The 19,070-nt window shown below is 61.3% G+C and overlaps 1 protein-coding gene across 1 annotated transcript in view; it reads left to right on the top strand.

Annotated features, from left to right (window-relative positions):
• The window catches only part of Plxnd1 (plexin D1), a 36,048-nt gene extending 18,913 nt beyond the window's left edge, over positions 1 to 17,135 (top strand). The window contains exons 10-36 of the mRNA XM_034636008.2: positions 1,007 to 1,096; positions 1,226 to 1,322; positions 1,821 to 1,975; positions 2,516 to 2,667; positions 3,224 to 3,323; positions 3,776 to 3,915; positions 4,746 to 4,913; positions 4,995 to 5,085; positions 5,263 to 5,526; positions 5,614 to 5,763; positions 6,283 to 6,397; positions 7,112 to 7,219; positions 7,338 to 7,450; positions 7,986 to 8,093; positions 8,218 to 8,348; positions 8,428 to 8,626; positions 9,923 to 10,069; positions 10,636 to 10,792; positions 11,464 to 11,567; positions 11,642 to 11,705; positions 12,050 to 12,084; positions 12,321 to 12,425; positions 12,732 to 12,895; positions 13,970 to 14,117; positions 15,147 to 15,287; positions 15,540 to 15,614; positions 16,061 to 17,135. Coding sequence (XP_034491899.2) covers positions 1,007 to 1,096; positions 1,226 to 1,322; positions 1,821 to 1,975; positions 2,516 to 2,667; positions 3,224 to 3,323; positions 3,776 to 3,915; positions 4,746 to 4,913; positions 4,995 to 5,085; positions 5,263 to 5,526; positions 5,614 to 5,763; positions 6,283 to 6,397; positions 7,112 to 7,219; positions 7,338 to 7,450; positions 7,986 to 8,093; positions 8,218 to 8,348; positions 8,428 to 8,626; positions 9,923 to 10,069; positions 10,636 to 10,792; positions 11,464 to 11,567; positions 11,642 to 11,705; positions 12,050 to 12,084; positions 12,321 to 12,425; positions 12,732 to 12,895; positions 13,970 to 14,117; positions 15,147 to 15,287; positions 15,540 to 15,614; positions 16,061 to 16,177 — 3,438 coding nt within the window. The 3' untranslated portion in view covers positions 16,178 to 17,135. The remainder of the gene's footprint in view (positions 1 to 1,006; positions 1,097 to 1,225; positions 1,323 to 1,820; positions 1,976 to 2,515; positions 2,668 to 3,223; positions 3,324 to 3,775; positions 3,916 to 4,745; positions 4,914 to 4,994; positions 5,086 to 5,262; positions 5,527 to 5,613; positions 5,764 to 6,282; positions 6,398 to 7,111; positions 7,220 to 7,337; positions 7,451 to 7,985; positions 8,094 to 8,217; positions 8,349 to 8,427; positions 8,627 to 9,922; positions 10,070 to 10,635; positions 10,793 to 11,463; positions 11,568 to 11,641; positions 11,706 to 12,049; positions 12,085 to 12,320; positions 12,426 to 12,731; positions 12,896 to 13,969; positions 14,118 to 15,146; positions 15,288 to 15,539; positions 15,615 to 16,060) is intronic.
• Positions 17,136 to 19,070: the final 1,935 nt, after the last annotated feature.

The raw sequence follows: 19,070 nt of genomic DNA, 5'->3' as shown, positions 1-19,070 counted from the left end.
AGGGGGCGCCTGGAGGGTGCAAGGGCAGCTCTGGTGGCCTCCCGAGTGTCCCCAGGCCAGCTTCTAGAATCCCGGGGAGGGGCCCGGGCCCTGCAGCTGTCCCCGACTTGGGACCTGTGTCCTGGAGAGCCCTAGGACCCTGGCTCTGCTGTCACCAGGTCACCCTGGGCTCAGGGCAGGAGACAAAATGAGCCTTTGGCCGCCAGCAGCCACTTCCCTACCTCCGCTTCCGGACTGTGACCCCAGAAAGGGACCGACTGACCTTGTTCTCTGCAGGGTGTCACATCTGCCAGCGACAGGGACATAAACAGGAAGACCCGCCTGAGGCTGGCCAGGGGCTCAGGCAGTGCACACAGAACCCGCTTAGCTAGTTATCGATGCCGCTGTATTTATTGAGCACTTCCTGTATACCCATCACAACAAGCACATATTAGGCACCTAGAGCATGCAGACCCCTAAGAGTCACCATCTCCAGTTTCCCCACCAACGGGAGGGAAGTCCACCCCCCAATGTACAGCTAGGAAAAAATAAAGCTCAGAGAGGTTGAACAACCTGTAGGAGATCACACAGCTTGGGACATAGCAGAGGTGGCATTTGAAGACTTGCTTGGTGGCCCAAAGGGAGACAGGCTGCCCAGGCCAAAGAACAGAGAGGGCTGGCTCAGGAGAAGAGTCAGGTGGAGGCGTGTCGAGGGGTGTCTGGGGCTTGGCCTTGTGGGGCAGAGGTGGAGGATGCTAAGTCCAAAGACTGCTGTCACCCCAGAGGCTTGGGAGGCTGAGGCAGGAGGATCGAGAGTTCAAGGCCAGCTTCACCCTAGGCGTGCGTGGGCTCCTGGTCCCCCCAACATCGGACATGAGGGGCCCTCTGGGAGATGGTGCAGCCACACCCAGACCTGAGATGGGACCAAGGCCAGCATTCAGGGGACAGTCCGGGATGTCGTGACGGGGTTGGAGAAGAGGGACACTGGCTGGCTGTCCTCAGGCCCCTCCGTCCCCGTCTCCCGCAGGGGGCAGCCCTGGAGTGCAGCTTGGGGCCAGAGGACACCTTCGAGGCCACTTGGCTCAACGCCTCAGTTGTACGCTGCAACCAAGTGGCGGTAAGTGGCGTGGCCTCCCCCAGGGGACCGGGGAGACCTTCCTCCCCACCCTGCCCTCTTCTGGGTTCCCGTCCCCCTCCCCCAGAAAAGACGCAGCCGCCCACCCGCCCTCTCCCCTTCCCCCCACAGCTGCACACGACCCTGAAGACCCAAGAGTTTCCCCTCAGCCTCCAACTGAAGGGGCGGCCCTCGCAGTTCCTGGACAACCCCGAGCCCCCCATAACAGGTGGGCTCCCTGCCGCGTCTCCACACCCATGGAGGCTCTTTCCTGAACCCCACGGTCCCCCTCTACAGAAGGCCCAGCGAGGGTCTGTTGAGCTGGTGCAAAGCCGTGAGAATAGTTTTGGGGTGTAGCTGCCCCCCACGTTGATGGTGCCATTATTATTATTATTATCATTATTATTATTATTGTACTGGAAGTTTAGGCCTTGGCCTCCCAGAGCCCATGTGGCTCAGCCCTTCCTGGCCTCCAGGAGGCCCACTGGTGGGCCTGGCTGTGAACCCCAACTCCCCCAGGGTCAGGCTGTGTGGCTTTGGGGAAGTGACTCCCCCTCTCTGAGTGCTTATCTGTAAATGGTGTTAACCAGTGGCTCTACCTGATGGGGTCACGCTAAGGAGCGATGAGTTCAGCCAGGCTCAGGGGTGCCAAGAACCTCGTAGGGTCCAGATCTGGGACGCAGCCCCTGCCTCTGGGTGACCCGTTCTCCCTCACTGTCCCCTGCAGTTGTGGTCTATAACTGTGCCATGGGCAGCCCCGACTGTTCCCAGTGCCTAGGCCGCGAGGACCAGGGTCACCTGTGCGTGTGGAGCGACGGCTGCCGCCTGCGGGGACCCCTGCAGCCCCTGCCCGGCTCCTGCCCCGCACCTGAGATCCGTGCGGTAAGCACACCAGGGGGCACAGGCACCCCAGAACCGGCCTGCGCCCAGCCTGGGTCTGCATCTCTGGGCTGGGGGGCTGGGGAGACACCCCTAGGCACGTGCATGCAAGTGACCCGTGAGCAATAGCAAGGGAGGTCTGGTGACAATCAAGGCCCCTCATATAACTCTTGTACCCGTTGCAAGAAAAGAAAAATCTCAGGGAAGGATTCTGATTGGCTTACCCGAGGCCAGGTCCCGCCCCTTGTCCAATCAGCGTCTGGCTGCGATGTGGGCTCCTGAGCTCGGACACAGTCCTGGGAACTGGCCTCAGGGTGCCCCAGGAGGCTCCCCTAAGTGGCATCCCCGAGCTGAGTGGCGTCAGTCATGCTCAAGGCCAGGTGACCCGCAGTCCCAGCCCTCTCTGAGCCCCTGTATCCTCTAAGCAATGAATGGTGCTGGGTGGCCCTGCCTCCTGGTGGCTGTGTGGGACCGTGGGAGGGGCCATTTGTCAGTGTCCCAGCCTCAAAGCCCCTGTCACTCCTGTCTCTGGTCTCCTGGCAGATCGAGCCCCTGAGTGGCCCCTTGGATGGCGGGACCCTGCTGACCATCCGCGGCAGGAACCTGGGCCGGCGGCTCAGTGACGTGGCCCACGGCGTGTGGATCGGCAGCGTGGCCTGTGAGCCGCTGGCGGACAGATACACGGTGTCGGAGGAGTGAGTGGCAGGGTCCCCAGCCCCCCGCCCTCCTCTGTCCCACTGTGCGTCCAGCGGGTCCGCTGTGCCTCCTGCCTGGCTCTGCTTGGGACGCTCCTCTCTCCCTCCGGTTCCTGCTCTGCGCCGCCTCCTCCAGGAAGCCCTCCGGGCTCCCCAGGCCAGGCCAGCCCCTCTGCACACAAGCCCGCTCTGATGAGAATGATGGGTTTGCAGCTAAATTCGGGGGGCTCCTGGTGGGAGAGTCCCTCTAGAGAATGTTCTGGAACCGAGGAATGAGCTAGAGTTCCTCTTGGGGAGGCCTTGCAGATAAGCCCATCAGGTGACCAGATGATCTGATCACAGTCCTCCTGGTCCCCCTTGTCCTCTCAGAGGTGCAGAATTGTGGGAACGCCTGGGGTGGGGTGATCCCCGGACAGTGGTCACTCCAGGTGGCCCTCGAGAGGCTAAGGGGACTGTTCATTATTTCAATGTGGACGGTGCCCAAGGCCAGGTCCAGCTGAGAGTGGGAGGACACGGGGCACCGTCACACCCTCTGAGCGCGCCTGTCCCCCTCCAGGATCGTGTGTGCCACGGGGCCAGCCCCAGGGGCCTTCTCAGACGTGGTGACGGTCAATGCTTCCAAGGAGGGCAGGTCTCGGGAGCGCTTCTCCTATGTGGTAAGGAGGCCACGCCCACCGACCGCCCCCTCGCCGCGCTCCGCCCCCTCGCCGCGCTCCGCCCCCTCGCCGCGCTCCGCCCCCTCGCCGCGCTCCGCCCCCTCGCCGCGCTCCGCCCCCTCGCCGCGCTCCGCCCCCTCGCCGCGCTCCGCCCCCTCGCCGCGCTCCGCCCCCTCGCCGCGCTCCGCCCCCTCGCCGCGCTCCGCCCCCTCGCCGCGCTCCGCCCCCTCGCCGCGCTCCGCCCCCTCGCCGCGCTCCGCCCCCTCGCCGCGCTCCGCCCCCTCGCCGCGCTCCGCCCCCTCGCCGCGCTCCGCCCCCTCGCCGCGCTCCGCCCCCTCGCCGCGCTCCGCCCCCTCGCCGCGCTCCGCCCCCTCGCCGCGCTCCGCCCCCTCGCCGCGCTCCGCCCCCTCGCCGCGCTCCGCCAGAACCTGACTCCTGCCCTCCGCCTCCAGCTGCCTCTGGTCCACAACCTGGATCCTAAAATGGGCCCCAAGGCAGGGGGCACCAGGATCACCATCCATGGGAGTGACCTCCACGTGGGCTCCGAGCTCCAGGTCCTGGTGAACGACACAGACCCCTGCACGGAGCTTGTGTAAGTCCGAGAGCAGCCCTGCCCCTCCCACTAGAGAGACCCATGGGGTTGGGGGACGGGTGGGTGGGGGCGATGTCATTGTCCCTAACATCAGCTGGTTGTTTGTTAGCCATGGCCCCTTAGGGAAGCCCCTCCACTTCTCTGACCTTCAGTCTCTTCTTCTTGTAAGAACATCTTTTTTTTTTTTTTTTTTTGATACCAGGGATTGAATCCAGGGGTGTTTAACCACCGAGCCCCCTCCAGCCCTTTTTATATTTTATTTAGAGTTAAGGTCTCCCCGAGTTGCTTAGGGCCTTGCTAAGTTGCTGAGGCTGGCCTCCAACTTGTGATCCTCCTGCCTCAGCCTCCTGAGCTGCTGGGATGACAGGGGTGCTCAGCGTAAGAATGGTCTTTAAGTTCAGGGAGTGCACTGCCCAGCATACAGTAGGTGCTCCATAAATGGCAGCCGCAATTAAAATGGTGATTGCCGGCCCAGGAGTGTGACCAGTGGTAGGGGGCGTGGTCTGGAGCCTTTTGGTGGTGGAGCTGGGGGAACTTCTGTCTTTATTATGCACTTACTGTGTACCATGCCTCATTGATAGGCTTTTCTGGGGATACCAAGATAAGCCCGGCCCGGGCCTCAGGGAAACAGGAAGCTCCCATGGAGACAGGATCAGAGAAAAGTCAGGACTTTGGGGTTCCGAGTGAGATCTGGGGGGGGCTTCCTGGAGGAGGTGGGTGGGGCACCCACCTAAGGGCGCAGAAGACAAGGCGGGCCCCAGGCCAAGTGCATAGGGCTGAGACATTGGCAGCCCAGGCGGGTCCCCTGCTGATGTCGCTGTCCCCCGCAGGCGCACGGAAACCAGAATCACCTGCACGGTGCCCGGGGGCGCCCAGGCGGCCCCGGTGCCCGTGTGCGTGCGCCTGGAGCGCAGGGGCTGCGTGCGCGGCAACCTCACCTTCTGGTACATGCCCAACCCCGTGATCACGGCCATCAGCCCCCGCCGCAGCCCCGTCAGGTGAGCCCCAGCCCCTGGCCCAGCCCAGCCTCCTTCCTTGGGGCCACGGGTGTGCTGAGGGGGTCTGGCTGTCCCCCACAGCGGCGGCAGGACCATCACGGTGGCTGGCGAGCGTTTCCACATGGTCCAGAACGTGTCCATGTCCGTGCACCACATTGGCCTGGAGCCCACGGTGAGGGGACCCCCCGGGGGCTGCGATGGCGGGTGGGCTGGGTACAGCTGGTGGCCCTGGCTGACCAGGCCTCTTCCTGCGGCATCTCTGTCTCTTTCTGTCCCCTTTCACCCCAACCCCTGTTTGTCCGGTGTCCGTCTGTCCAAACTGCATTCCTCACCTTGACCCTTGGGCCAGCTCTGCAAGGTCCTCAATGCCACCCTCATCACCTGCCCGTCCCCTGGGGCCCTGAGCAATGCCTCGGCGCCCGTAGACTTCTTCATCAACGGGCGGGCCTACGCCGACGAGGTGGCGGTGGCCGAGGAGCTGGGGGACCCCGAGGAGGTGCCGCGGGGCAGCAGGTTCCGCCTGGACTACCTCCCCAACCCGCAGTTCTCCACAGCCAAGCGTGAGAAGTGGATCAAGCACCACCCCGGGGAGCCCCTCACCCTGGTCATCCACGTGAGCCCCTGGGGACCCCCCGGTGGTGGGAGGGGGCAGGCCAGGCTCAGCCAAGAGCATTGGCCAGCGTCCCTCCTGTACCCACAGAAGGAGCAGGACAGCCTGGGACTCGAGAGCCACGAGTACCGTGTCAAGATAGGCCAGGTGGCCTGTGACATCCAGATCATTTCGGAGAGGGTCATCCACTGTTCGGTCAATGAGTCCCTGGGCGCCGCCGAGGGGCAGCTGCCCATCACGGTGAGTGGCAGAGGCGGAGCTGACTCTGGCCCCGCCCCAACCATTCCCTGAGCATCCACCAGTTTTCATGCTCAATAGCTTAGGCCAGCAACGCAAGGCAGAGCTTCAGATCCTCCCTGGGCAGATGAGGACACGGAGGTCCAAGACCTTAGGGACCTGCTCAGTGTCACTCATTTGCTTCAGCTGGGCCCTGAGGTAGCTGGGCTTTCAGAATCCTGGTGTCCTGCCTGGTCAAGTCTTGTCACCTGCTGTCCTGGTCCCAGATAATCAAGGACAGGAGCCAGGCCCTGTGAACTGCCCATCTTTCCCTGCTCCTCCCAGGCTCTAATAATTGTCATGGCCTCCTGTACTGACAAGCGTCATCTCAGATTACCTGTCAGTCTCCCCAGGAGGTAGAGATGGTTATCTTTGTATTATCACGGGGGCTCAGAGAGGTTAGGTGACTTGCCCAAGAGCACACAGCATTAGCCAAAACGTAATTCCAGGAAAACTACAATTCCTTTCCCTACCTCTGTGCAGATCCAAGTAGGGAACTTCAACCAGACCCTCGCCACGTTGCAGCTGGGGGGCAGCGAGACCGCCATCATAGTGTCCATCGTCATCTGCAGCGTCCTGCTCTTGCTCTCTGTGGTTGGTAAGGAGTCCCAGGCTTGGGACACAGGGAGGGCAGACCTGCCCCCCAGGCCCTGGCCTGTCTGCACATGGGCATCCAGGAAGGGCGTCGTAAAATTATGTAGGGGCTGGGGCTGGGGCTCAGGGGTAGAGCGCTGGCCTAGCACATGTGAGGCCCTGGGTTCGATCCTCAGCACCACATAAAAATGAACCAACAAAATTAAGGCATTTGTCCATCTACAACTTAAAAAAAAAATTTTAAGTAAAATAACGTAGTCTAGAAATTGGATCCCTCATATGGTGCTGGTGGGACTGTAAAATAGTCCAACTGCTTTGGAAAACTCTCTGTAGATGGGAGGCTGAGGCAGGAGGATTGCAAGTTGGAGGCCAGCCTCAGCAACTTAGCAAGAGCCTGGCTCAAAATAAAAAATAAAAAATAAAAAGATCTGGGGGTGCAGCTCCGTGGTAGAGAGCCTCTGGGTTCAATCCCCAGTACCTTAAAAAAAAATCTTAATTCAGCAGTAATTCTTGGTCATTGAACAAAGAATGAAAAATACGAAAATCCAAAAAGAAAACAGAAATCACATCATTTTATCACCCGAGAGCCCCCGTGATTTTATACGTGCACATTTCTTTTTCTGAGCGCTGTCCCCTGAGGAGCCTGGGGAGAAGCTCTCCACCCCCAGGCCTGGGATCTGCATACAGCAGGTGCCAATAAATGCTTTGCTGCCCGCAGCCCTGTTTGTCTTTTGTACCAAGAGCCGCCGCGCCGAGCGCTACTGGCAGAAGACGCTCCTGCAGATGGAGGAGATGGAATCGCAGATCCGCGAGGAGATCCGCAAAGGTCAGTGGGTGGCACCAGGCAAAGGCTGTCCTGTGGCTGTCCCAACGGAGGGACAGGTGGCTGTCCCAACGGAGGGACAGGTGCACAGTCCGCTGACAGCTCCCTGCCTGTCCACCAGGCTTCGCGGAGCTTCAGACGGACATGACGGATCTGACCAAAGAGCTGAACCGCAGCCAGGGCATCCCCTTCCTGGAATATAAGCACTTTGTGACCCGCACCTTCTTCCCCAAGGTTAGCCAGAGCACCCCTCTTGAACCTGGACAGGGCAGCTTGACCCAGGGCATGCAGTACAGGGCCTCTTGAGCAGTGTGAAACCTGCACTCCCGTCCACGGCAGTCCTGCCAAGGGAGGGGATCTGTCCATATGGGAACCAGCTGCCAGCACCCCCCCCCATCTCCTCCTTGGTGTCCTCCCCTCACCAAGGGTGACTTGGACTCCCAGGATTCCCTGCCAGCATTCCCTTGGTCTCCCTGTTGTCTCCTGTCCTCTGGGTTCTGCTTAACTATCCCGTGCCTCGCCCACGCCTGTCATCCCAGCGCCTCAGGAGGCTGAGGCAGGAGGATCAGAGGTTGGAGGCCAGCCTCAACAACTTAGCAAAGCCCTGTGCATAAATAAAGAAAGGGCCCCCGGGTCCTTTGGGTGCTGTGGTTTCCAGGCCAGTGTCCGCCGGCAGAGGCCCAGGCTGGCGCCCCTTTCTGCCCAGCGAGCCTGGCCTGGTCATCGGGGGGCGTCCAGCCGCTGAGGACCCTGGGATCTGCCTCTGCAGTGCTCCTCCCTTTCCGAAGAGCGCTACGTGTCGCCCTCGCAGACCCTCAGTCCCCAGGGGAGTGGCTCCCCGCCGCAGGAGACCCACCCGCTGCTGGGAGAGTGGACCGTGAGTACCCCAGGTCCCCACCCGGGCGGCCCCTCCCCGGGTTCCACTTGTCCCTCCTGCCACCCGGGGACGCCCGTCGTTGGCACTGGGAGACGAGCAGCCTCCGCCTCCGCTGCCTCCGCAGATCCCCGAGAGCTGCCGGCCGCACATGGAGGAGGGCATCAGCCTCTTCTCGTCCCTGCTCAACAACAAGCACTTCCTCATCGTCTTCGTGCACGCCCTGGAGCAGCAGAAGGACTTTGTCGTGCGGGACAGGTCAGGCCCCGGGGCATGGGTACCCACCGGGGTGGACTCCCCGGGGCCGATCCCCGGCTGACACCCCAGGGCCCCGCAGGTGCAGCCTGGCCTCGCTGCTGACCATCGCTCTGCACGGCAAATTGGAGTACTATACAGGCATCATGAAGGAGCTGCTGGTGGACCTCATCGACGCCTCGGCCGCCAAGAACCCCAAGCTCATGCTGCGGCGCACCGAGTCGGTGGTGGAGAAGATGCTCACCAACTGGATGTCCATCTGCATGTACAGCTGCCTGCGGGTGAGGCCGCTCGCGCCTGCGCAGGGGAGGCCGGAAGTCACGCCCCCCGGGTCAGGAGGGACTCTCCTAGCCCTTGTGCAGATATGGAAAGGGGTGCCCAGAAGGAGCCCGGGAGCCGGTGGCACACACCTGTCCTCCTAGCACACACCTGTCATCCTAGCAGCTCGGGAGGCTGAGGCAGGAGGATCGCAAATTGAAATGCAAAAGAACCCCCGTTAGAACTCTTCTGCAGAATGGGAGTCCCTGGTCCTGTCTTGCCATCCGGCTGCCTTTACAAGGGCAGAGGCCACAGGGTCAGCTGGGGTTCATGGGAAAAAGGCAAAGACCTGGACAGAGCCCAGAACCAGGCCCTTAATTGTGTTGGGTCTCTATCTGGTCTTTGGCAGAACCCAGCTGTGTGACCCTGGGTAGGTCACTGCCCTCTCTGGGCCTTGGTTACCTTTGGTTAAGCAGATCCTTTGCCTCTGGCCTCTGGAGTCTGTGAATCCTCTCAGGGGAAGCAGGAAGCATGGGATGGGACAGACGTGGACCCTAGGGGCTGCTGGGGCTCTGGACCTAGCTCTCCTGGCCACTTTATGTGGCCTCAGTCAGGTCTGTCCCTGCTCTCTGGGCGTGTTCTCTCCTCTACAAAATGGGACATCGGTGGCTCCCAGCCCTAGATCCGGAGAATTGGCTCTGGACTAAGAGCTGGCCCGCTGCCTTCAGTCGTTGCCAAATCTGCTTAAAATGTACTTAACGTTTTTTCAAACACACTTACCGTTCTTACTTCAATGTCCACGTAAATGGAACAGCTGGGTCGCTGGAAAATCAGCTGGAGACTGTGGGTGGCAGCGAGTCCCTTGTTGGCCGGGTGCCCACAATAAAATGGGGGTCCGCAGCAGGGGGGCTGCAGACAGCACAGGCTCCAGGCTCTGATGGGGGCCGTTTGTGAACACCTCTGGGTCCTGTTTCCACCTCGCCTCACCCTGGGAGGTCCCCGCTGGGTAGGTAGGGCCAGCCACGGGCTCAGGACTCGGTGGATGCACGACTAGCTGGGCCATGCTGGGCAGATGGCTTGCCCTCTCTGAGCCTCAGTAGTGTCAATGGAGCTGTGCAGGGGGCTTGTTGGTCCCTGCAAAAGAACTTCCGGTCCATAGAGACACTGGACAGGGGGTGTGAGCCTGGGCACTGGGGTCCCAAAGGAGGTGTTGGGGACAAGTGGGCCCCCAGATGGGATGGGGTGAGGCCAAAATGTAGAGGCTGGGAGATGGAGGATGGCCCGGGGCCTTGACCCCTGACAGCCCTGTGCCCACCCAGGAGACGGTCGGGGAGCCATTCTTCCTGCTCCTGTGCGCCATCAAGCAGCAGATCAACAAGGGCTCCATCGACGCCATCACGGGCAAGGCCCGCTACACGCTCAACGAGGAGTGGCTGCTGCGGGAGAACATAGAGGCCAAGCCAAGGGTGAGCCTGGTGGGCGGGGTGGGGCGGGGCCAAGCAGTGGGCGGGACCTTGGGCGGGGCCAAATGGTGGGTGGGGCCACGTGGTGCAGGGCGTGCTTTAGGCGGGGTTAGGCAGGGAGCGCGTGTGGGCGGAGCTTCATGTGGGCGGGGCTTCATGTGGGCGGGCCCAAATGGTGGGTGGGGCCACGGGGTGCTGAGCCTGCTTTAAGCGAGGTTAGGCAGGGAGCACTAGTGGGCGGTTTGTGTGGGCAGGGCTTGCCGGGGCGGGGCCATGTGGGCGGAGCCAAATGGTGGGCGGGGCGGGTGGGACCACGTGGTGCTGGGCCTGCTTTAGGCGGGGTTAGGCAGGGAGAGCGAGTGGACGGACCGTGTGGGCGGGGCCTGCCAGTCCTGGGCGGGGCTGGTCCAGGCCTCCAGTCTTTCTTTTTTATTATTATTTATTTTTGGCCTCCAGTCTTCACCTAGCCTTGCAGCCTCCCAGGACAGAGCCTTTCCTGCCTGGGCTCCTGGGTAGCAAGGGTGACAATCTATTGACCCCTGTCCCTTTTGCCTTGTCCGTCTCTGCAGAACCTGAACGTGTCCTTCCAAGGCTGCGGCATGGACTCGCTGAGCGTGCGAGCCATGGACACCGACACGCTGACACAAGTGAAGGAGAAAATTCTGGAAGCCTTCTGCAAGAACGTGCCCTATTCGCAGTGGCCGCGGGCCGAGGACGTGGATCTTGGTGGGCAGGAGCAGGGGTAGGGGTGGGCGCAGGGGCCTGGGTGCCTGGAGGCTTCGGCCTTGGCCAGACAGTCCCCTTCAAATGAGCACATGTGCATGACCAGTGGCCCTGAGGACACCCACGATGGCAGACTAGGCTGCCAAGAGAAAGCGGCTCTGGTTTGGTGGGATGCGGACCCTGCGGTGTGAGCGAGCTTTGGACACCAGCCTGTGGGAGGAGCTTCCCACAGAAGGGCACCTCAGAGTGGGTTTTGAAGGGTGCATAGGAGTTTCAGTTATGCCACAAAGAGAGGCTCCTAAAACTATGGGGCGTCCCTGGCCACTCACACTGTGCCCAGTCCTGGACTGAGCTAGGCCCTCCCTTTATCCCCAGGACAGTGGGAGTCATGGGGGTTGTGTGGCCTCTGGTGCAGGTGACACCTTTTATTTCAGGAGTTGTAACATTAAGGACCCTGGGGAGTGGGGACGCTTCCTGAGCGTGTGCTTGGTGACAACTCCCGGGTACCTTTGTTGTATACCATCTCCCCATTTTCCAGATGAGGACACAGAGGCTCAGAGAGGGGCCTGGCTTGCCTCGGGTGGCCCAGCCAGGGTGAGAGAGGCCTCTTCTTGGGTGGCCTCCCGGTCCTGGCTCCCCGCCCTGACCCTGACGATCGGCTCCTCTGCCCCCAGAATGGTTCGCCTCGAGCACGCAGAGCTACATCCTGCGTGACCTGGACGACACCTCGGTGGTGGAGGACGGCCGCAAGAAGCTCAACACGCTGGCCCACTACAAGGTGCGGCCCCGCCCCTCCCCTGCCTCCCTCCCTGGACTCCCGGCCTCTGACTTCAGCTTCTCCCCTCCCATCAGATCCCTGAAGGGGCCTCCCTGGCCATGAGCCTGTCGGACAAGAAGGACAACACCCTGGGCCGAGGTAGGGCTGGAGGGCAGGGCCAGGCTCCTCTGACCCACTCCTCCTGTGGCCGGGCCTTGGCAGGCCGATGGCCTGTGGGCAGCTGGAGGCCGGCCCAGGAGCTCGGGATGTGGCCTGGGCAGGGGCCAGGCGGAGGGGAGCTGGCAGGCCTCTCTGGGTCTGGGGCTGTGTTCGTGCCACCGGCCCCTGTGTGCGCCCTCGGGCCTCGCTGCCCAGCTGCCAATTCTGGGAATCGGGGCTCCTCTTGAGTCCTGGGGTCCACTCTGAGGTTGAGCGGAGGGTCCTGGGACCTCGGCCTTGCTGTCCCCTCTGGTTTATTTATCCTGTGCTTCCTCCTCTCGCAGTGAAAGACTTGGACACGGAGAAGTATTTCCACTTGGTGAGTGTCCAGCCTGGACTCCGGGGAGCCTGGCCCTGGCTGGGCGTGGCCTTGGCTCTGGGCCACCCTGGGCCTCTGAGAAATGGCTCCCAGGCCCTGGGAAGGGCTGGGCTGGGCTGAGGGAGCTGGGGATGCGCCCAGGATCAGTGGACGTCAGAGTCCCATGTGCAGAGAGCCAGAGCCAGGGCCCCACCCCCGTGGCCATGGCCGGACACTGACCACGGCCCACCTCCCAGGTGGTGCCCACGGATGAGCTGGCGGAACCCAAGAAGTCCCACAGACAGAGCCACAGGAAGAAGGTGCTCCCCGAGATCTACCTGACCCGCCTGCTGTCCACCAAGGTGGGCCCCGCCTCAGTGTCCCCTCCCCAGCTCCCAGGGGTCCGCTGTGCATGCTCCCCTGTCCCCCTGTGGGGCAGTAGAGAAGGAAATGGGGGCCACATGGCTGTAGTGCCAAGGTTGGGGTGCAAATCCTGGCCCCTCCCCTTCCCAGCTGGGGACCCAGGATCTGTCACCACCCCCCGGGAGGTTCCACTATGGGACCCGACTGAGGTCACGTGACTTCCCCAGGCACCATGCACGGGCTGCCCTGGTGGCCCACGGCTCTGAGAGTGCCCCTGGCTGATCGTGGCCCCCCACCCCCCACAGGGCACACTGCAGAAGTTTCTGGATGACTTGTTCAAGGCCATTCTGAGCATCCGGGAAGACAAGCCCCCGCTGGCCGTCAAGTACTTCTTCGACTTCCTGGAAGAGCAGGCCGAGAAGAGGGGAATCTCGGACCCGGACACCCTGCACATTTGGAAGACCAACAGGCAGGCGGGGGCAGGGGGAGGGCTGTGTAGACTTCACCGTATCGTTGGGGCAGAGCTGTGGCTCTGGGTCTCAGAGCCTGTCCTCTGAGGCCACCTTCCTGGGTTCAATGCCTACTGTGTCATTTTTTGAGCTGTGTGATCTTGGGTGAGTGACTTAACCTCTCTGTGCTCCAGTTTGCCCAGCTATAAAACTAGGGCAACAATAGTAACCCCCCTTCATTGTGAGAATTCACTCGAAAAGCTCCCGGGGAACAGTGTGTGTTCAGTGCCTTCATCCTCACCCTCGCTCCACCTGGGTTAGCAAACAGAATCAACTTCATTTGACAGAAGAGGACACCGAGGCTCCCAGAGGCTCCCTGCCCCCCATCATACAGCCCTTGGGATGGCAGAACCAGGCTCCACCCGGCATGTTCTGGTTCCCAGACCCAGTTTGTAGCCTTTCCTTGAAGCTGGAGGTCTCCCCGTAACCAGCAATTTATTGAAATCCTTACCCAAATGCTAATGACCCAGCAGGGTTTGAGCAGTGCCAGAAGTTTCTCAGAACTCCCAGGACCCCCATGCCCCAGGCTGCTGTGTCACTGGGTGGCCCTGAGCTGCAGAGTGTCAGAAGCTCTCTGGCCTTCCAGGACGAGGCTCAGGGTGGAGGCCCCGCCCACCCTCTCTGCTCTGCACTTCCTGCAAGGCTGGGGGCGTGGCCTGGGCCTAGGCGGGGCCGGGGCCTGGGCGGGGCCTGGGGCTGGGCGGGGCCTGAGGCTGGGCGGGGCCTGGGGCTGGGGCGGGGCCTGGGGCTGGGGCGGGGCAGGGCTGGGGGAGGGGAGGCCTCTAATGGAAACCAGGCTGTGGCTGAGGCTCCAGAGGGAGAGCCAGGGCGGAGGGGGGACTCTGCAGCGGGCAGAGGCGGCCACAGGGTGGACCAGCCACCCCAGCTGGCCAGGGAGAGCCAAACCTCAGTTCCCAAAGGTGACCCATCCTGGGGACTGCAGCATCCTGGAGGGGCCCAGCCAAGTCGCATCCCCTGGGGCTGCCCTCCAGCCACCACTTGGTGGGCTCACGGCCACCCCTGCCCCTCCGCAGCCTCCCCCTGCGGTTCTGGGTGAACATTCTGAAGAACCCCCAGTTCGTCTTCGACATCGAGAAGACGGACCACATCGACGCCTGCCTCTCCGTGATCGCCCAGGCCTTCATCGACGCCTGCTCCATCTCCGACCTGCAGCTGGGCAAGGTGGGTCTTTTTTTTTTTGGGGGGGGGGGTACCTGGGGCTGAACCCAGGGGCTCTCAACCAGTGAGCCCCGTCCCCAGCCATTTTGGGGGTTTCACTGAGACACAGGGGCTGGTTGAGTTGCCTACAGCCTCCCTAACTGTTGAGGCTGGCTTTGAAATTGCGATCCTCCTGCCTCAGCCTCCAGAGCTGCTGGGATGACAGGTGTGGGTCACCGCAGCCGGCGAGGGTGGGTCTCTTGGTGGGTGGACACTGGGGGAGATGGACCCTCGGGAAGAACTTTCTGGAAGGCCAACCTCCAGGTCTGGAGGATGTAGGGCAAATGGTGTCACTCAGACAGGGGAAGACGCCCAGGAAGGGACACTCCAGGCTGAGAGCCAGGCTCTGGACAGCCGCCCTTGAAGACCAGGAGCTATTGGAGCCACAGGGTGAGGGGCAGAGAAGCCATTCAGTGCATGGCCCGTGGGTCACCAAGCAACTGCCTGAAGGGACAGGCTCCAGCTGGCTTGAGAGGGTAGAGACCAGAGTGGCCTTGCAGGCAGTGACCAGGAGACAGGCAAGCGCTCTGGGCCCTGAGCGTCCATGACACGGCACAGTCAGACCTCCCACGACAGGCCCGGGCCAGGGGCGGTGGCCCTGCGTCTAGGCCACCGCAGGAGAGAGAAAATGACCTCCTTGTCCAAGTCTGTGCCCCTCCGAGGGCAGGAGCTGGGGACATCGGAATCACGCAGCAGGAAACATCAGATCAGATGCAAGAGGCAGACCCAAGTCCCCAAGAGGGGTGTCACCAAAGCAGGCTGCAGGGTCAGGGAGAGATCAGGGCGGGCGCTTCCTGTCCAAAGCAGCCCAGGGAGGGGACCAAGGATCCCCTGGTCTGAAGCCAGCACATTGGGGACACTGGGTGCCAACCAAGACTCCTCAGTCCCCGAGGGTCCCCTAAGGCCACTTTTGGGGCCACCAGGACAGGGGCTGCTTAGAATCTGAGACCCAGCTGTGCATGTGGCCCTGGCTGAGATGTCCCCTGTCCCCAGGACTCTCCCACCAACAAGCTGCTGTACGCCAAGGAGATCCCCGAGTACCGCAAGGTCGTGCAGCGCTACTACAAGCAGATCCAGGACATGACGCCGCTCAGCGAGCAGGAGATGAACGCGCACCTGGCGGAGGAGTCCCGGGTGCGCAGGCGCAGGAGGGCGGGGGGCAGAAGCCTGGACCCTCAGATCGCTGCTGGGCGGGGGGCTCAGGGCATTTGGGGGGGCCCCCTGGGTGTCCCCTTCTTGTCTACAATTGCTCAGCACCTTAGTCCCAGGGGAGGGAGCCGCAGAGAATTTTCTAGAAGGGAGCTGGGAAGTCTAGGCCCAGGGGCTCTTGGAAGGTGGGGCTGAGGAGCTGCGAGGTCAGCCTCCCTCTCCGGCCTCCCCCTGCAGAAATACCAGAACGAGTTCAATACCAACGTGGCCATGACAGAGATCTATAAATACGCCAAGAGGTATCGGCCCCAGGTGAGTGACCCCCTGCACCTGCCCAGGTAGTACCTGCCCACGTCCGTTCTGACATACAAGACCCAGGAGAACTTCTCACCTTTAGACTCACATCCGGGAACTTTGCGCTTTAGGGTGGGTCTTTTTTTTTTGGTGGGGGTACCTGGGGCTGAACCCAGGGGTGCTCAACCACTGAGCCCCGTCCCCAGCCATTTTGGGGGTTTCACTGAGACACAGGGTCTGGTTGAGTTGCTTAGGGCCTCGCTAACTGTTGAGGCTGGCCTCCAACTTGCGATCCTCCTCCCTCAGCCTCCCCAGCTGCTGGGATGACAGGCGTGGGGGCCACCGCAGCCGGCGAGGGTGGGTCTCTTGGTGGGTGGACAGAGGCGCTGTGCTCTCTGCCATCATCTAAGGCGGGGACCCCTGAGCTGGGCCACCCGGCTGACCCCCTGCTGCCTCCTGCTCAGATCATGGCCGCCCTGGAGGCCAACCCCACGGCCCGCAGGACGCAGCTGCAGCACAAGTTCGAGCAGGTGGTCGCCCTGATGGAGAACAACATCTACGAGTGCTACAGCGAGGCCTGACCCCGGGCCGAGTCGGGCTGCGACACTGAGGAGCGGAGGAGGCTCAGGGGAAGGACGGACCATGAAGGCCAGGCCTGGAGCCCCCAAGCCTGGCCCCAGGGACAGCTCCGTGTCCCCTCCCACTGGCTCTGACTCTGGGATGGGGGCCGCTCTCTGGGAAGCTGTCCCCGTCCCCCCAGCACAGTGACCTGCCCTGCACCAGCCAGCTGCTAAGACAGCCCGGCCCAAACCGGGGGAGAGGAGGCTGCAGCCCCCCCAAAACACTACCTCACGCAAACTGGCCAGGGGGGAGCCCTTGATGGCTTTTTGCTTTCACCACCAAAAAGCTGTCACCACGTCCCTTGGCCCCAGAGGACCCTGGCCACGCTCAGGGTCAGAGTTTTCTGGTTTTCGGTGGCTGCAGCGGCTGTTGGCAGCCAGGGCCGTGCCCACCGCCTCCAGGGAGGCGCCCAGGGTTGCCCCCCAGGCCGGGGAGGGACAGAGGAGGAGGGGACAGGAGCTGGGAGCGGGAGGGGCGAGGGTGCACCGAGTCTGTAGCTGGGCTACTCGATCTTTCTGGAAGTGTTTCTAAAGATAGCACCACTTTGGGGGTTTTTGGGGGTGTTTTTTTTTTTTTTAAAGCTTTTATATATATAAAAAAAGAATTATCACGCGCCAACTGTGAATGGCTGCCACTTGTGCAGAGGACCCGGGGAGGGTCCCCAGGGGCGCCCAACGCAACACTGGAAATGACTGTTCCAGAGACCCGGCAGGCCTGGCCCGAGACCCCGCCCCCCAGGAGCCTGGGAACGTCACCCCGTCTGTCCCTGCCTGATGTGACCCTGGGTGGCTGATCGAGCCCGTGGGTCCCCCTGGGAGCAGACTCAGCCAATGCCCAGGACTGGCCAGGAGCCCAGGGGGCGGGGGGAGGGGAGGGGAGGGCTGGAACTCTCTGGAACCTTCTTTATAATAAAAGTCTGCCGGGAAACCCACGGGGGCTTCTGTCTTTGTCCTGAGATGGCCAAGTGGGGGGGGGGGGGGCGGCGTTTGTCACTTAGTTTATGACACAAAGGACGCAGAGCCAGGCAGGCCTTGTCCCTAGGAAGACTTGGAGCCAGGCCTGATGGGGCTAGGACTCTGGACCCAAGGTATCACCCTGCTGGATGCTGCTGTCCCCTGCGCCAGGGCTGGGGAACTTGTCCCCAAGGCTGGATTCTGTTCCCCTGGGCACAGGTTGTCCCTTAATTGGGAACACAAGGTGGAAGGACAATAAATACACAGGCTGAGCCCCATCCCAGGCCACTTGGCTCCCTCTGGGCCTAAGCAGGGGTGCCGTTCAGCCTGCACCCCCAGGACAGGTCACCCCAGGGCCACCTCCAAGTCACAGAGCCACCCACGCCACACAAGCTCTTCCCTGGAGGAAGGAAAAGTCATTTCCCACGATTCTCATCGAGAATAAGAAATAGAACCAAAGATTCATAATCTAGAAGCGAAACCCCACGAAAACCAGTTCTAGGGTCAATAAGAACAAAACCAGAGGAAAGTGACCTCCAGCTTTGAAATCCGTCTCCAGTAGGGAGCAGTGGCTCAGGCCGACGATCCCATTGGCTCGGGAGGCTGAGGCAGGAGGGCCGCAAGTTGGAGGCCAGCCTCAGCAATTTAGGGAGACCTTGTCTGAAAAAATAAAAAGGGCTGGGGATGTAGCTCAGGGGTAAAGTTCCCCTAGGTCCAATCCCGAGTGCCAAAAAATCAGAAATAAAAATCTAGGCCTGGGGCCATAGCGGGCCATAGCTCAGTGGCAGAGCGCTGGCCTAGCACGTGCGAGGCCCTGGGTTCCATCCTCAGCACCACAGAAAAATAAATAAATGAAATAAAGGTATTCTGTCCACCTACAACTAAAAATATAATTTAAAAAAGAGAAAGAAAGAAGGAAAAATTACAGCCGGGCACGGTGGCCCACGCCTGTCATCCCAGCGGCTCGGGAGGCTGAGGCAGGAGGATCGTGAGTTCAAAGCCAGCCTCAGCCAAAGGGAGGCCCTAAGCAACTCAGGGAGACCCTGTCTCTCAATAAAGAATTTAAAAAGGGCTGCAGTGTCGCTCGGGGGCTAAGCCTCCCTGAGACACAACCTTCAGTACCAAAAAATAGATAAATAAAAATAAAGACGTCTTTTCCCCCCTGAAGTCACTGTGGGAAGGAGCTAGTTTTTCTCTTTCCCATTTTCTATTCTGAGCATTGATTTCTCCTTATTAAGCAACAGATTTTCTAATTTGAGTTATTGGCATATTTGATAGGTTTTTTTTTTCTCTCTCTCCCCCCTTTTGGGGGGAGGATGTGATTCTAGAATAAATATCACACATTAAAAAAAAAGAAGAAAAAATGATAATAATAAAGCCAATCTGTGCTCATCCTGCGCCTCGCCTCCCGGGGTCACATCGCAGGGTGGCCTCAGCTCTGCTCCTAGGGGCTGGGGACCAGGGATCAGAATCAGGATCGGGGCAAACACACCAACTGCAACCTGACTCCCCCCTCTTATGCACCCATATCTGGTGACATCTTTGTGTCATTGAATATGCCGCAGCCTGTCTGAATGTCTGATTAGCATGCGGCTCCCTGGGAACGTGCGGAGAGGCTGTCAGGAAGCGGAGGTGCTCTCTCTGGTTTTGGGGGTCATTTCTGAGCACAGAAGGTGGCCAGCTTCAGTGAGCCCTGTGCAGTCTCCATCTGGGGACCCAAGACTGGCCCAGCCATTAGAGGTACCCAAGAGGGTCCCTGCCCGGTGGCTGAGGGTCACAGGAGGGTGGGGACCCCTGATGTGGCAGGCTCAAGGTAACTTTCCAAAAGGGAAAGATCTGTGCAGAGGAGGGAGGTGACCTGCCCGAGGTCTCACGGAGGCTGGACCTCAGGGAGGGGGCA

The sequence above is a fragment of the Marmota flaviventris genome, chromosome 20, assembly GCF_047511675.1.
Source record: "Marmota flaviventris isolate mMarFla1 chromosome 20, mMarFla1.hap1, whole genome shotgun sequence".
Classification (NCBI taxonomy): Eukaryota; Metazoa; Chordata; class Mammalia; order Rodentia; family Sciuridae; genus Marmota; species Marmota flaviventris.
This window is presented reverse-complemented; position numbering and strand designations above follow the sequence as displayed.